This window comes from Bactrocera oleae, chromosome 4 (assembly GCF_042242935.1).
Source record: "Bactrocera oleae isolate idBacOlea1 chromosome 4, idBacOlea1, whole genome shotgun sequence".
NCBI lineage: Eukaryota > Metazoa > Arthropoda > Insecta > Diptera > Tephritidae > Bactrocera > Bactrocera oleae.
Window position 1 is genome coordinate 47,942,868 of NC_091538.1, and position 18,024 is coordinate 47,960,891.

Sequence of the window (18,024 nt, forward strand, 5' to 3'; positions counted from 1 at the left end):
TTCAACTCATCTTGCAATATGTTGCTAAATATTTAACACTCTTTTCGAAGTAAAATTTACTGATAACGGTATTAATTTTTAATACAAAATCAGATAATAATAAGCGAATTATTCTCATTTAGTTTTATCGAGATATTTTGCACTCTAATTCAGTTTTAGCGTTTTAAAATCGGTAAGGTTGGTATTTTCTTATCCCTGTAGTGTAACTTGGCGTTTCTGCATATATTCTTTAGACAGTTATCGTACTTTTAGTAGTTTCGAATATAACCGTTATAAACAGGTTGGTTGTGGTATCGGAACAAAATGCTTAATAAAAAGTACCTCTCACAAAATGTACCATTTTAGAAAACGTCTCGAGAAGCAAGAGTTCTCAAAACATAAAATTCAAATCGAGAGAAGTGTCTTTAGTAGTTTTACAATCAAATTCTAATGTAGCTCAATATCAGAACTCCAATTTAGTTTTATATGCATTTCTGTTTTCGCCTCGTAAAAAGTGAGAAAGTAGCAAATCGAACGAACTATACAACTAGGCAATGTATTTGAACAAGTTACTATAGTTCAAATACATTGCCAGCACTTGCGGCTAGCGGATCTTCTGACCTATGATCAATTGTTTTGCACAGAAGAAATGTTTCTTTCCACACCAAGCAACATTTTGGAACCTCCTGATTTCAAATAGCGCCCTACGTTTTGAATAATTATTTATTTCTTAAAACCAATAAAAGTTACAAAAAAATTCATGTACTTTCAGTTTTGACAGAAATTTATCATGTGACCAAATGCAAGAGAGTCTAAACTCTACAAATTAAAACTTGGTAGCCCTGAAAAACAAAATTGAAGATAGCGGTTATACGACTCACTAACTTTATTGTTGTTTTAAAAGCGCTCAAAGAAAGCGAGCACAGAACTGGCGAATCGAAAGCGGCTAATCACAAATTCTGTAATTCTCGAGGCTATGTTCGCTGCTTAGCAAAAGAAAATTAGTTCCATTTCTCAATTTACTTTTAAACATTTTCTTTAATAGTGACCATAAATTTACCAATATAAGACTCCGAGTTCAAGATAAGATGTGCAAATAAGTTAGCAATTCAGTCGTATTGTATGTATGATGTTCAAATAATTTTGATGATATTCGGTTAATTTTGGTTTTATGCCCTGACAGTTTATTAAAATTTCGCAGCTGTGTTTCATTCAATATTTGTGTAGACTAAGCCTTGAGTGTTTCAAAGAAATTTTCAAAGCAGATATCTCATAAAAATCCACTCTTGCGAAAACGCATTCATACGTGGAAATCACTTTCCAAATGCAACGAAAATATGATTTTACGCCCAAACATTTCAAACAATTGCCATAATCGGTTATGGATATGCATGCAGATATGTAAGTATAAGTAAATATGTATGTACGCTGTTGATGCATATTATTTCCAAATGTCATACATTTTCGAAAGCGAAAGATAGCCAAATCTTATTGGAGATTTGATGTTTTAAAGCGAACAGCGGAGAATTGATGATTGGCATGAAATTATGAAAATGATGAAGAGGAAAACGCAAATGAATTAATGACCAGCGTTTGGAAGTAGAAATGATATGTTCACCAATAATTCGGCAAAGCGATTAGATAGCGAAAATAATGAGCTGCGCGCTGACTGAAATTTATATGCATAAAAGGAAATATTTGACTGGCAAAATTTAATGCGATTGGCTTATTTGAATAACAAGTACAATTTATTATGTGTGGCTGTGACAGTTATTTGAGTATAGGAGTGTATATACATACATATAATATTATATACAATATGTACATAAAGGTATGTAGTATAAGAGAATTTATGAGCAATAGTGTACATTAAATTGTGTGTTGTTGTAGTAATACGTATGGGAAAATCGTCAATGATACTTCAACTTTATGATTTTGAGCTTACACTGTCGAAATTCGAATTCGAAGACTTATCTTCGATATAAAAAGTATTTTTAATAGCCGCCAAGCCTCATTAAGCTGTTCAAATATTGACAGCTTATTAAGTGATTAATTTTATGCGGCTAATAATTACGCGCCAAACTAAGCATGTACTTATGTTTACGTTGTTACACACACACACATGAAAAAGTAACTTTTACATTCGGTAGCCGAAGGCGTACTGCGAAAAGTGAAAGGGAGGCTTGGCGATTCTGATTTGATGGCCTAAAAAGGCGCTGTGTAGAAAGCTTTTAATTAATTTATATTTGTTTTCACTGCTAATCGGCAAAGATATAAAATGCTTCTTCTTATATGCGTATCAAATTTGCTTTCCATAACGCCCATTCATCAAATCAACGAGTCCGGCAAGTTGCTCAAGTTAGCGAAGCGTAAGTAAATAATCATAAAACACCGAGATAGTAATTACAAATTTATTTTTAAATGAGCTATGTTGCAGAACGAATAAAAATTGCGCATAAATAAAAGCAAAAGCAACAACAATAATAAAAAGCATAATAAAGTATCTGCAACCATAGAGAGAAAGTTCCCAAGGCGTATGCGCAGAACCATATATGCAGAATCAAATTGGTTTGCGAAAAAGAACAACAACAACAACAGCAAATAACCGAAACAACAATAACAACAACAACAAAAAATCCACTGATAACAACAACAAAAGTTTAGTCTAACACCAGCAGCAGCAATAAGATTAACAACAACAAGTTTGTTAGCAACCAAAGACGACTTGACCAGTTCTAGTCATTGTTGCAATATTCATTCGCGCAACAGTGCCAGTTGCTTCACTGCGCAATTGCGCATGTTTTGCGGCGCGTCGCTGACCAAATACAAATTGACCAAAGGCACGCAAGCGCAGCATAAAAAGCCAGAAGCATCATATGTACGCAAGGTGTTGCTTACATATGCCCCAGCTCCGTTTTATGCTCAGCTGCATTTACATACCCATATACATTTATGGATTTATTTATGTATGTATGTGTGAGTGCGTTCATTTCAGCCTCATAATCAAAACGCTATCAAATAAATAAGAAAACAGCATTCTGAACAAGTATGAATATGCTCAGCGTTGTTTGTTTGTTTGTATGTGCAGCTGTGTTGCTTCTTGCATGCAACATTTGGACGCCAGTTCGTGCCACTAATGCATTTACTAGTTTCTGCTTATGGCTAAAAAAAGGATATTGTGGTGCGAAAAATTACAAAAAAAAAAAAAACAACAGAAAGTCGTAACAAATATTAATGCTTTGCATTACTTTCCAGGCAAATGTGGAAAATTCTAATTTCGCTGCGATTGAAAGTCGAAAGTATGCGCGTTAGGTATTTGCACAAATTGCATTTCGCAGACTTTTCTACATGAGCACAGCAAATGAGTTTGTTGTTCAGAAAAATTGGCAGCCACGTTTAGTAGATGCCAATGGAATTCCATAACAATTTATTATTTCTTTAGAAGAAATATTAATGTTACTCAGTGTGCTAGTAGTAAAATATATTACCGAAAATTGCGAAAATAAACGGATCAATAAAAAAAGACAAAACATTAACTTCGGTTGCACCGAAGCTATAACACCCTTCACAAGTACAAAACATTCCTTACAATAACTTTATTTTGATCGGACAGCTTGAATGGCAGCTATATGTTATAATGGTTCGAGCAGAACAATTTATTCTGAGAGTATAGCAATGCCTTGGATAATAATCTATGCCGAATTTTGTGAAGATATATCGTCAAATGAAAAAGTTTTCCATAGAAGCACTTGATTGCGCTCGTTCAGGTTGTATGCTATATTGGTCCGATATCGGCGGTTCCGACAAATGAGCAGGTCCTGGGGAAAAGAAGAACGTCTGTAAAATTTCAGATCGATATCCCAAAGAATGAGGAACTACTTCGCACGAAAAGACCGACAGGCAGGCGGACATGACAGTCGACTCAGCTCGTCATGCTGATCATTTAAAAATCTTAGCAAAAAGTTGTATTCAATTCGCTAAACGGTAGAAATCAGCAACTCGAACACATTCTATCAGCTGTTCCAACAAATTTTCAGCTCTAAAAAATCCATATCTTATATCTTTTAAGCAAATATATTTTTAAAATCCTAAAGACCCGTTTAACACAAGTTTATTAAATTAAAAAAATAAGTATTTACAATTTGTCTCCGCCTGCTTTTTTATCTTTTCTTAAATATGAAAACAAAATTTGGTGGTTTTGAAGAAACCGCTTACACTACTATAGTAAAATATCGATCATACTCTCGTGTATCGAATTCAACTCGTTTACTTTATTGTTGCTTTACATGTACATTTTTTTACAAGAGGCCAAAGATAGCTAGCAGTGACATGGAAAATCGATAACGGCTATAATTGAGTTAAATTCGCTTATGATGCTGTGAATTCTTGAAAACCTCTTTTCTGCTGAGTTAGAATTGTACTAATCTGCTGAAATATGTACATGTATACCAAAATTTTAAAAATCGGGCCAGAATTTTTTGATATATATAAGTTTTTTTTGTCGAAAATACGACTTTGACCCCTTATAACATCTGTTATATGATCTTGAACAAAAAATAGTAAATATTATTGAAATTAGAGGAAAACGTGAATGACACTCATATTTTTTTTTGTTTTTTTGTTTTTTTTTTTGATTGGGTCTATAAATATATTTGTAATAACAGACATACTAGAATTAATAATGGTATTTTCATTAAGCTCGAAGAATTTATTTGTATACCCTGAATAGGGTATTTTAAGTTTGCCACGAAGTTTGTAACACCCAGAAGTAAACGTCGGAGACAGTATAAAATATATGTATTAATACTTAAATTATGAATGAATGAAACTCACACAGAATGTTTAGTGTTTTGATTAGAACCTCATACAAATACTAAACAATATTTTACCTTTGATAAGGTGTGATCACTTTTTCTTCTCAGAATTTCACTGTAGTATTAACAACATTTAGTGTAACTTTTGCGATTATTGGCTTGGTCTAGATTAGGTGAGGTAATCAGACTGATATTCGTGTAACTACGAATGTTTCCCTCTTTTAAAATATGAATCAAAAAGACACCGTTGCATGTCTGTGGTTGAAATTTCATAGCATTAAATATAATCTTGAACAATAAATATTTTGTAGTTCGATGGACGTGCCGCAATTTGTTCAGCACATGCTCAGCTCTGTTTTATGATATCGTCACTCTCTACCAGTTATAAAATGTTTTTTATATCCAATTTAGAAGCTTTAGAAAAATTAGAAATTCTTAGGAAATACTGCTATAATTTATTAAGGGGTAAATTTCTTACATAATAAGTATGTAACTTCAATTTTATGTATGGTTGGGGAGAGCGCGAGTTCGGACCCATAAGATGTTCCCCTAGTACTTCAAATGATTTTCTTAGTTGTTACCTAGGTGTTGTTCAACAAATTAAGAATCCGAGAAGACTTAAGCTGACTAGAAGCAGCTAAAAGAAATTCCCAGAAGTCTCTTCTGTATCACATTCTGATTTTAGATGATATTAATCCGAACAGGAATCGAATCAAGGTCTTGCGTAGCAGTAGTTCGTACTTCTTACCACTATACCCGACTAACAGAATAACTGCATCAATATTGTATTGATATGTCTTACAGAAGCATAATTCACCATAACAGATTAATTCGGTTCTGAGAGCACAGAATCAAAGATTTTAATACTTTTCTAGCAAATAGATAATATTGAAAAACCAAATGTGTCTCAAATGACATTAAATACACTCATTTGACTTAACTTATTTTAACACAGTCTTTCCACTCTTTTTTGTTACAGTACACTTAACACGTGGGAACCGCAACCACTCCAGCAATCTTGCTACACCTCGTTAGCCCATCAGCAATTGCTACTCGAAGTCACCATGCAACAGCCGACCAATTATTACACACAAACCGAAAGTGAATTGTTGCAGCTGGAAGCAACCGGTGGACACTTACCCGAATACGAGCAACTGCAAGCAGAAACAGCAACTTCACAAACACAAAATGTAGCCTCATCTCCAACACAGCAGCCAGCTGTAATACCAATAACGGCACTCAATAATTTGGATCGTACCACGCCCATCTCTTCCACAGCCGCCACACCCACACCGACCACTGTCAGCAATTTGGAGGCATCATCGAGCAGCACAAGCAACGGTGGTGGCAGCAGCAACAGCACGACGCCGCAACATTTTGTAGCGCCACTACAGCGACGCTGCCAAGCGCCGCCACCTTCATTGCCACTCAGTTCGATTTCATCACCGCTGCGTACTGCCAACTACAAGACGGCCGCGTACCACCAACACCAGCATCATCAGCAGCAACTGGAATTTCAGCGAAACTCCCAGTCAGACGATGATAGCGGTTGTGCGCTGGAAGAGTACACGTGGGTGCCGCCGGGGCTGCGACCGGATCAGGTGAGTGATTTGGTTTTCACATATATGTTGGAAATATTACATATATATATTAAAAAAAATTAATATGAAGAGCTCTCATTAGGAATAAATAAAGTTACAGCTTTGATGCCCCTTCAAAAGTACTTTCTTGCTTGTTTGGATAATGCTTTTAGGCTATTATTGGAGGATCCAAATCCTATTGTTGCGTTTATTCTTTCTTTTACCAATAAATGATATACTGTAAGGCTGGAAAAGCCCTGTCAGAAAGCGTAATACTAAAACTAGAGACGTCAGAATGACTAGGATGAAAATATGATCATTAACCTATTGAATACAGCGCGAGTGGCTTTCTGAACCCGGTTAATGAAGTCAAAATCTTAATACATCGCCAAAAGAAAGAAGATAGGGAGACAATTACTCGGTGTAACTTTGACATGATATTATCTTATACTATCCGATTACATAACTCAAAATCTTTGTGAGGGTTCTCAGCCATAGGACTATAGTAGTGATAACAAGAACAAAGAAAATCCGAAGCGGTGAAGATCCAATACGTATTAGGAACAATTTTGGCGGGACTCCACGCAAATTCGGGGACCACTTTATAAAACTGTTATATAACCATGCAGATTTGAATCAGGTTTGAATAAATATACAGCCTTTACTAATTCACAGTCACAATGATGGATCATTGAGCTTTTGGGGAATAGGCATTAAAACAGCTTCACTTAACACATATAGTGGTAACCTCGAAGGAATATCAGACAAAGGTACTTCGACTCTGTAGACCTTATCTGATTAAAGTAGATTCATAGCGAATGGCAAGTGACTTCGCAAAGTGATGAATTGCGGTTCATCACATAGGTCGCTTTCGACAGTAATTCTATCTTAAGACATGAACCCTAAACAGCTCTTGAACCAAACAAACCACATAGATTTTATAGAGATATTTTCTACTCAACTGCGTTGATTTTTAAAATGTAAAAAAGGGCACTACTCGAGAGCAGTACAAATCAAAATTGCTTTGAGCTAACATGTCAGATTAATAGGAGAGAGAAATTTGTCTCTTCTATTTGAAACTCATTTATCAAAAATCTTAAAAATGTCTCTAGTTTTGTCACATTTGAAGGTATGTTGAACCTCGAATGAAAGCTTGCGTTACCTGCATATATACAGACTACTGCATGTCTACTGACCAATATTTCGCATGCGAGTCATGTAAACACAATCATTCGGTCAAACGGTGAGAGCCAACGGATAAGGACATAAAATCTTGATAAAGCAATGACGCCAACAACAATTCCAATTGACTTTTATGAACTCTTTCCGCAGCAACTTTTCAAATTTTCATTTTCAATTTTTTTAATTTAATTTTTTTGTGTAGGTAGCATTGCATTGAACGTGGCGCGTTTTCACTTTTTTATTGTCTCGCTTCGATTGCAACAAAATTGCACACACGCTTTGTGTTCGCCATGCGGCATACCACATAGTCGCTTAATGCTGCTGTAACAGCATGTTTTTCGTTTTCTCTTGTTTTTGGTTTTTTGTTTTTTTAACATAAAAAATTATAGTAAAAATTTTTTACCACTTTTGCTTTCGTTTCGCTGATTTTCATAAAATTTAGCAGCAACAACACTCGCGCCGCAGAGTTTTATCTTCTCCGCCTCTTGGCTGCATGTGCACATTACTCTTACTTTAGCCATTAAATAGTTGCAAGTTGCAACTGCCAGATACATACTTAGTGTTGTTGCAGACACACATGTAATATTTTGTCGGGTGTTGCAAACTTAAATATTTTTGGGCAACGTGTAACAATTCATGTTCATTAGACGCCACAACAAAAGTGGCCGTAAAATGTTGCGGCAACGGTTTTTGTTGCAATTCAGCAATACCTTAGTAAATATAATTTCTATGCTTTTATGTCAGCATAGCTTACATACTAACAAATGTATAACAAACATTGCGCGCTTTTAAGGAGATTTTCGAACGTTTTGCTTCGTAATTGTGCGGCATTTTCAAAATTGCAATCGCAGATATTTGATCGAAATTGCCGGTAATTAATTGTGCGATTTTGTTAATCTCATATTCGTTGTCGGCGTTTTCGTAATCTCAAATTGATGCCTTGCATTGCTGGCATAACATCTCTGTCGCATTTTTTTCCTTCTCAGCCAAACCCGCTAAATAATTGCTTTTCATTTGAAATTAAAGTTATTTGGAGTTGATTAATGTAATTAGTATTGAGTCGTATATATTCCCATATAAGTATTTGTATGTATTGGTTAATCGCCAAATAAGTTTATTGCTGGAATTTAGCTATCTTGGAGATAATTACTTACTTCTTACGGCTAAACGAATTAAATCGCGTATGATGTGTGGAAAAATTTTGGACTCATTTATCAATTTGATTGCTTAATTCAATTTCTTTACTAAGCAACTAATTGCTTCTCTATTAAAGATTGTTAATTTAATTGATTACTGTTATAAACCACCTATGAAGTTTAATAAATTTGAGGAATACATTTACTAAATACATTAATAATTTGGGTTATTAAAAATTGAGTTCGGTTTGGTTTACTTGTATTAATCAAAAAATTATATTTCAGCTACAATTTGATAGTAAAACGTTTACTCCTGCTGCACAGTAGCTATAATACCCCTTACGGGTGCTTTTCTTACAGCAAGAGAATAAAACGATTTTTATCTTAATTTTGAACGGTCAATTTATATGGTAGCATAGTTCGCATGTATATAGACAGACAGACATACTGATATGGCTAAATCGATTAAGCTCGCCATGTTGAAAATGGCCTTATACTTTATAGGGCCTCAGAAGTTTCCTTTTGTGTGTTACAAACTTCGTATCCAACTTAATATACCCTATTCTGCGTACAAATACGGTATGATAACATTTTTTCGATATTAAGTCGGCAATCTGGATAGGTTTAATATTAATATATTGGTTTAATGAAATCGTTTAAGACTTAATTTCGATTAAAATATGGTCAATAGGAATTGGTAGCAAGGTTCATAGAATATAAAGTTACTCTTCTCAACGTTGATTGTATTTACATTCACACCAGAATATTAAAAATGAAAATAAATCACGTTTTCACCAAATGAATTGGCCCAATAATTCGGCATAGTAGAGTTTGATCGCCTTACCCTCCTCTAGGTAGTCGATGTTCATCAGGGAAGCTCACGCTGTAGCTTACATCACTTACAACAAACAATAAACAAAATAATTACAGCAAACAAATTTACTTGCACTGGTGTCGTCTAACTCACGGTGTCTCTCTCGAAACATAGCTGTCTGACACTGGGTCGCACTTAGCCGTAGTTCAGTAAAAATGTTGCTTTGAGTTAGTTGAGGAGGTATAGAAAACGTTGACTGTCAGCTTTCGGCTGATGGGTTAAGCTTCGCCTACGTTAAAGCAGGTTTGTCGGGTGGTGCGCTGGACCACGTTGAAACTCGTTAAACTTATTTTTGACTCTCGTAGTCGAGCACAACATCCTCCTCCAGCACTCTTTGATTTAGTTGCACAATTTCCCAATAATCGAATTTTCTACGACCCCGACTCGGCTGAAATTTTCTAGAAAAGTAAGCTCAAACATTGGGAAGAACTTTTCATCAGAACATCTAATTTATTCTTACTTTATTCAGTTTAATAACGTTCAAAAAAGGAAATAGCGAGACGAAACTCATACATTTTTCTATATCCAAATATAGCCGAGTACTTTCAGTGCGGAATTGCCATTCTATCAGTGTCTGTAAACAGTGGATGAGTCCTCTCTTCCTTGCATTCCATAGACAAATCGCAAATAAGGGAAGAAGCTCGGTAAAATATCTACAGAAGTTTCAAAGAGAGTCTCATCATAATTACTATGTCGAGTTTTAAGTACAATTACATTACTATAATATATAGGTACATATGTATTTAAAATAAAATTTCAGTAATCATTTTGAGCTAGTAAAACCATTACTCAGCATGACATTTACGATTTTAACGCGCTTACGCGTAACTCCGCACCTGTTTTCAAGCAATGACGGAAATATCGCGCACAAAACACTCAACTGCAGACAAACACATACACAACTATGTAGCCAAATGCAGTTGAACGCTGCAAGCGAGCGATTGACGTTGTCCACTCCATTTAATTTCATTCGGAGCGTGATTTGAGCGACATTTTCCGACTGCGGACAACGAAGCAATTAATAACATTTTTGGTATGTTATTGCTTTTATTTTGTTGTACATTTGACTTCTAACTTGCGCACAACTAACTACTTTTTCAAACCAAGGTGATGAGGGGCTCGCCATTGCAAAGCTAAAAATTTTTCCACGCTCTCGAAAATGCTTTGTGGCAGCGTTGACTTACACACGCACACACTGGATGCTTGGGCAGATAAGAGTCTCGCATGTTGCTCGTCGGGACTGGCCTGGGTGGAGAAAGATAGATGACATATGAAAAGCTAACGGGCGCCTGGGGTGCAACACGCAGCGGCGACGTGCAGCGGTGTCTCGGACGTTGTTGTTGGTATGCGCGTGGCAGGCATGTGGTGCGCTGACACTTTGAACCAAATAGATAGCTGTAAAATGTATTGATGTTGTTAGCCAATTGAGTTTTCGGTGGAAATTGACCAAAACAAGAGTTGATTGCATAGACGCACCAGCGGTGGCAGCGGTGAATTGGCTTAGTTGGCCGAGTGAAAGTGTTGTGACTGCTGCGTGAACAATTTGATTAATTTTGCCGTTGTTTAAATGTTGTTGTTTCTCAACTGCCGTTGCCACATTCCAACAGGCGGCGCGTGAGTGCGAACGAGTAGGAAATGATTCGTTACAAATTGAGGAAGTTTTCATTTTACGGTGTTGGTTAAAGTGAAAAATGTCATGCTATAAATATTACCATGCTTTGTAGTTGATTAGATTAATTGTGGTAAATGTATAAAGGGGTTAAACAGTATTTTGGTATTTAATACCGTATTTCCGGGGGAGAAAGCAAAGCAAAGCAAAAAGATTTACTGTGTTGAAGCGTTTCCATATTAAACTTGGTAGATAAGTTCCTGTGTGATAAATGACAGATAAAATGCTTTCGTAAATGAACTGGATATATATGAAAAATTGTGTCATAAAGGAATATGTCCGTTAAAATAATAAAATTTTAATTTGTTTTATACAAATTAATATTATTTTCAGAAAAATATACTTTTCTTAAGGCATTATAAGCCTAACCTCCATTTTTCAATTTGCAATACGTTTGCCACAGACTTCGGCTGCCTATCAGCTAACAGTGTGCTTCCCGAAGCGAATATGCAAGTTTCGAGAATGTAAAAGCTTACGGAATTCCAAATCTTCTGCTTAAAAAAGCTCATAGAAGATTGTTAGGTGACTTTTGTATGCGCTCAGCTGGCAACTGGCTCATCTAAAGCCTCTACTCTACAATATTTTTGTGATTCGTATTCGTATTGTGTTCGAGAGATCTTTTAAGAATTTCCGAGATCATTTCATAATAAATACAATCACAGCCAGATAGTTTTTTCATTTACTACATGTATACATAGATTTGAATTACCCATATTAATAAATTCTGCTTATTCGTCAAGCATACATTTTTTAATCGCTAGTTTCTCTGGAATTTTAGAAATATATTCTGAGTTGACGCTTAGCCTTCCAAGAAAATTTCCCAATATTAAAAAAAATTTTCGCGAAATTTCAGATTTCTAATCCACCGAATTACTTTGCTAAATGACAACCGTTCAATATCTTAATATTTGTAGTAGGTAAGTGAATGTTAAAAAAATAATGGGAATTTTCGTTTTTTGAAAAAAATATTTATTCATCTGTCTACATTATTGTTGTCATCTAAAAAATAGTTTTATTCGGTATTACGCTGTTATGCCAGCGCTTTTTCCAATCGTCGAAATACTTCTCAAACTCGATTTTTGGGATAATCTTTAGCTCTTTCAGTGATGCCTTTGAATGTCTTCTGTCTTCTATGATTGTAAAACTACGACCCTCTAAGGTTCTCTTTATTTTTGGAAATAGGAAAAAGTCCCACGAAGTCATGTCTGGGGTTTCCTGATCGGTTTCGGGATACCTATAAAATATATCAGCTTGGATAGACTCTTGAGATTTTAATAAAAAAAAGTTTTAGCAATGAATAGGTGCACATAAAACCGTTGAAATACCTACAATTTTCGTGATTTTAACCACTAAATAAATAATATATGAGTTTTGAAAACTCGTGTTATTTTAGTAAATCTGAGCACTTTTTCAAAAAATAGTCCAAATAATTTTTATTTCTTATTCTAGGTTCGTTTCTACTTCTCACAACTTCCCGACGATAAGGTACCCTACGTAAACAGTGCTGGCGAAAAGTATCGCGTCAAGCAGTTACTGCATCAATTGCCGCCGCAAGATAATGAGGTAAGTACTACACCATGTACTCCAAAGTAACTCCCACACTAACAGAAAAATAGACAATCAGACGACCGTAAAACATCAGAAATGAAGAAAAGGAACAAATTGGCTTCGAAGTAAATGTAAAAAAAAACACCAAAAAGTAACTGAAAATGGCTGCAGCGGCCTCCAACAATGGCAATCAGAAATCGCAGACAATAAGAAGAAAACGAGGGAGAGAGGTGTAGAAAAAAACTATTTAAAAAACACGGCAGTAGTTAAAACGCATTGTGCAAATGTGAAAATGAAACCTTTCAAAAGTTTTTCCTTTTCACTTGTACTTGCAAGATTAAAAAACTTTGACATTGTACTTCTTGCTTCGGCTGCGACTTGTGACTTCGCATTCGCCTTCGACTTTGTCTTCAACTTCAACTTGAACGTCATTGTCGCGTCAGTTGAGGACGTGCAAGTGTATTTTTAATTAAAATTTACTACAATTTTCTGATACCCATACTTACTTGTGTGTCCCTCGCTCTCATTGCTTTTCCTTTTTCTTTCTTATAGGTGCGCTACTGCCACTCGCTGAGCGATGAGGAGCGCAAGGAGCTGCGCATATTTTCGGCACAACGGAAACGTGAAGCTTTGGGACGTGGTGCTGTACGTTTACTCTCCGACGAGCGACCATGCAAGGGGGTGAGTAGTTATTTTAAGACGTTTACATGTAAAATAATATGTCTAAAATATGTTTAGTTGAATTTAATGAGCGATGAAAGGGATTTGTTCAAGTTTTAAGTAATATGTACAGGGAGCTAATTGCTTTTAGGAAAATACTTGTTGTAAATACCAGCGAGTCTTCATTCTAGTAAAACAGGAGACAATATAAAATTTGACTGCGCTGAATCTATAATTCTCTTCTCAGGTGTATTTTTTACATAATGAAGGTAGAAAAGGGTATGAAAAGATCTTTATCTTGATATTGTGTGGTCTGTTTGTATGACTTCTAAATATTATAGATGTCGGCTCCAAACAATTTCCTCGGAGATCGTACTGTTGTCGTGTATCATAATATAAAAAGGTTTTCTACACAAGGACTTGATTTTGATCAATCACGTTGTAAGACATCTATATGCTATGTTGGTCCAATATCCACGGTACCAACAAATGAGCACCTTCTTGGGGAGATATCTCAAAAACTTAGACAGACGGATATGACTAAATCAACTAGACTTGTCACTCTGATTATACTTGTGTATATATAGATATATAGGTATATATATTTCGTTGGTCTACGACGTTTTTTTATGGCCGTTACAAACTTCGTGGCAAACTTAATATACCCTTTCCAGAGTATAAAAAAATCGAAAAATTAATTTCTTATTGGCTTTCTTATATACTAAGGGAAGCTGAATAATAAAATAATCGAACTATCTTTCATAGATATCGCTCAACTATGGTTTTCGACTATAAATGTTCGGAATCCTTCTGAAAATAATCCAAGATTACTTTTATGGATCTTGGTTTGGACTTTTTTTTGATAAAGTTATTCACATAAAGATATTCAACATTTTTTATTAAAATTACTAGAACTGTTCAAATTACCTTCTAAAGAGTCAAGGCAAAAAGTTGAAAACTACGATTAACATAATGTCAAATACACATGTGTTTGTTGCTGGTAAATATAGTGGTAGAAAACTTTCCCAAAACTATATTTTTTGGAATGCTGACAAGCTGATCGTAAAAATACGGGTTCGCTCGGGTTACGTAGACGCTTTTTTCGTGTTAATGGGTCGATTATGTACCGTACCGTGTAGTTTAGAATTTACTAAACTTGATGGTAGAATTTGATTCGGAAAACATTTCTATCTTCAAAAACCTCACTCCGATAAGTTTTGTAGTCGATAAAGGTTCAGAAAATTCTCATTATAACTTCTAACATCATAAATTAGAAAAATCTAATTGATACCTTTGTATAGAGACTGTCTTTGAGCAGAAAAGTCTATTAGTTGCTTCCTGCGATATTTTGTGATTGATTTTACAGTCTAGTCAAATTCATCGGTGGTAAGTTGTCAGAACTGAGCAAGTTGACGTGAGCTTACAGTCAGCTAAGACTGTGTGTTCTTATCATTGCAAAAATCATAATAATAATTATAAAGTGAAGCTCTGCAGTTCTGGACTTCGATGATCTTAATTCCTTGCCTTTAGCATAAACGGCTGGAAGTTATAAATACAAAACTTCATCTTAAACTTATTTTTATATATCGGTTTTTTGATATCCGAGATGTGTTTAGTTTTTCCAAGGTGAGCCAAGCTTTAGGTAACTCGATACTGGGACTCGACTCATAATAACATATAAAATACAATAATAATAAGATTCTTTCAGTAATTTTATAAATTAAACTTTGGTATTATTATCATAGATCTATATAATATAATAACAGGGTTCAGACTGAAATTACCAGTTCGGAGATTTAATCACAAAAAGTAGATTACGGCTATATGCAGAATTCCTCTCAAATCAAATAATTTAAGTTTAACTGAAAAAACTTGCCATTCTCTCAATCTCATTTTATTCAACCTTCTCGAGACTATCAATTTGTCATTTGCAAGAAGCTTTTCGTATAAAAAAAATACTTAAGGAGACTCTATATTTGTCTCTTGTTTATCTCGTTGCAGTTTTTCGTACACTAACTCAACAAAGCAATTCTCTCTTTAGCTTTCAAAGTGCATTCATAAAAACTTTTCCAAATTCAAGTCAAGAGATAAAGAAAAACTTCTCAACTATCTTTACACCCTTTGCCAGCCCGGTTTAAAACTTGAAATGGCGTTTTCATAAACATATTTACAAATTAACGATGAAAACAAATAGTTTTAACTGAAAAATTCAAACACACGCACACAGAGGTAAATTGTAATGATAATAGTGTTTATGAAACTGACAAGTAATGATAGTAAGACAGTAAGTACTATATTGAAGTAATGCAAAAATGTCGGACATAAAAATGGCAAGATAAGCGCCAATAAAGATGCAGCGGAAATAAACTAAAGTTGTAGACAAGCAAGCTACTTTTGTGTGCGACTGTAGTTGCCAAAAGTAAACAGAGAATTTCACTAAATGCGACAGAAAATTATATAAAAAGAGCTCATATAAAAAACCAAAAAAACAAAAAGACAACAAGTTAAGAAACAATAAGCGAGACAGTAAATAAAGCGTTAAAAGCACTTTCAAGCGAAAAACAAGAGTGAAATTAAAATAAAATTTGTTATTATTTTACGACAACAAAAACGAGCAACAAAAGTTTGCCAAACAGTTTTGAGTATGCAGTTACCATAGAGTTGCTTTGCAGTTAGTATGCAACACAGCCGACTAGGCAGAAAAAGTGAAAGGGGCAGTAAAGACTGAGACACCAGCCGCCAGTCGCCAGTCGCTAAGTGAAGGCGCAACTAACGAAGTAGTGTCAAGTGGCAGATACTAAGTTTTCCAACTTTTTTTTTTAATTTTTTGTTTTTCGTTATTTCCTGATTTTATTTCAATCTTTTGTTTGCACTTTATGCGATTTCTTGCGAAAATTTGCATCATTATTGGCTGCAGGCAGCTGCGAGGGCCGAGCTGTAGATGAAACATACAGAGACGAGTCTGGCAGACAGCCACTTCGACACTTGGACACGCCGAGACAAGACGTTGGAGCGTGCGCACGCTCAAGTGCCGCATGGACCAACTTTGAGTTGCCGATTATTTGTTGGCCACCCCGCGCTCTCTAAAGCACGCCATTTAAATAAAAGCGCACTATGGTGCTGCCAAAGCGCGCGTATATATGTGGAGTGGGTGCGGCATAAGTGTGCCTCTTATAAACTTTTCACAGTTTGAATTTTTTGAAGCAAAAAATATCGTTGCTGTTATTTGTTTTGGTATATAAAAGAGTTTGCATATTTCTATGCACTTCTGCACGTATAAACGAAACTTTTGTCTCGTGCATTCGACAAATTCACATGGCTATGGTAACCCACATCCGTTGCAGCCATTTATGATCGTTATAAAGTATATTGCTTGCAATTTGCTGGTAAAATCTGCAACTGCCGGGTGATGAAACTATAAACATCTGAAGTGAAATGCAGATGACGAGTGTGGTTACTTTTTAGTTTATTTTTAATGTACATATTACTTAAATTGTCCACACTGGGAAAATTAGGCACATTGATTGACTTTATGACTGCTTTCATTTCTAGTTATGCAACAAAGTTATGAGTTAGCTTTTTATAATTTGTCAAGCTTTAGATAGTGTAGTTGGCTAACTTTAGTTGTCTTAACACATCGTCAGTTTCTTCAGTGCTTTCAAGTGTAAAAATAAAGTCTCTGCGAAAAGAAGAATAGAGTAATAGAGGCTGTAAATATTTTCTTCCGCGAAATTTTAGTAAGCACATAAATGAAAACTGCTGCTTATTATTTGATGAAGCTATATCTCTCGTTTAATTGTTTCCATAAAATTCTTCCAACCAAAAATTGTTTTCCTATAAATATAACGACAGATTTTTTATAGGTAGTTATGTTACTTAATAGACACTCATAATGTTATTTGAGATATAAATTTTTCTGATCTGAACACTCCTCCTCTCCATAATCCAAAAGAAGTTAACCGAGCTACTGGCTCAGCGTAAGCATCTGCTTAATAGGTACATTAAATCGTTAGCTTTCTACTTCTTAATTTAAAGGGGAAGAAAGAGAGAAAAGGATTCTCTACTTGAGTTATGTATTTATTCATTCGAAGAAAATTTCATAAATCAAATATTTGAAGGAAAATATATACTATTGTGTTCAAAAACTTAAGTGTATTTGTGTATAGAATGTTAATTCTTTATTTATTTTGCCAAATCAATTTCATCCCTTTCCAGTAAAACACACTTGTCCAACGCTGTTTCCAATCCTCGAAACAGTCGGAATAATATTTTTTTAGTATAGCCTTCAAGACCTTCTTCTATTCGGTTTTTACCACAACCGTGTTAAAATGGCGTCCCCGCATTGGCCTTTTGAATTTGTTGCAGAGTTAGAAGTTGCTCGGAGCCAAATGAGACGAATACAGTGGTTGCGGAATGAAATGAGTAGATTTTTTTTTGAATAAAAGTTGCCTAGAAACAATGTATTTCATGGTGCATTATCGTGTTGAAGGAACCAATAGTTATTTACATATAATTTCGGCTATTCAGACGAATAGTTGAATGCAAACGACACAAAAGGCTCTAATAATATTCTTTATAGACA

General features: G+C 35.0%; 1 protein-coding gene across 1 annotated transcript in view; it reads left to right on the forward strand.

Annotated features, from left to right (window-relative positions):
• The window catches only part of esn (espinas), a 77,196-nt gene that overhangs the window by 44,174 nt on the left and 14,998 nt on the right, over positions 1-18,024 (forward strand). Inside the window, exons 2-4 of the mRNA XM_014233089.3 lie at positions 5,773-6,394; positions 12,684-12,797; positions 13,335-13,463. Coding sequence (XP_014088564.2) covers positions 5,773-6,394; positions 12,684-12,797; positions 13,335-13,463 — 865 coding nt within the window. The remainder of the gene's footprint in view (positions 1-5,772; positions 6,395-12,683; positions 12,798-13,334; positions 13,464-18,024) is intronic.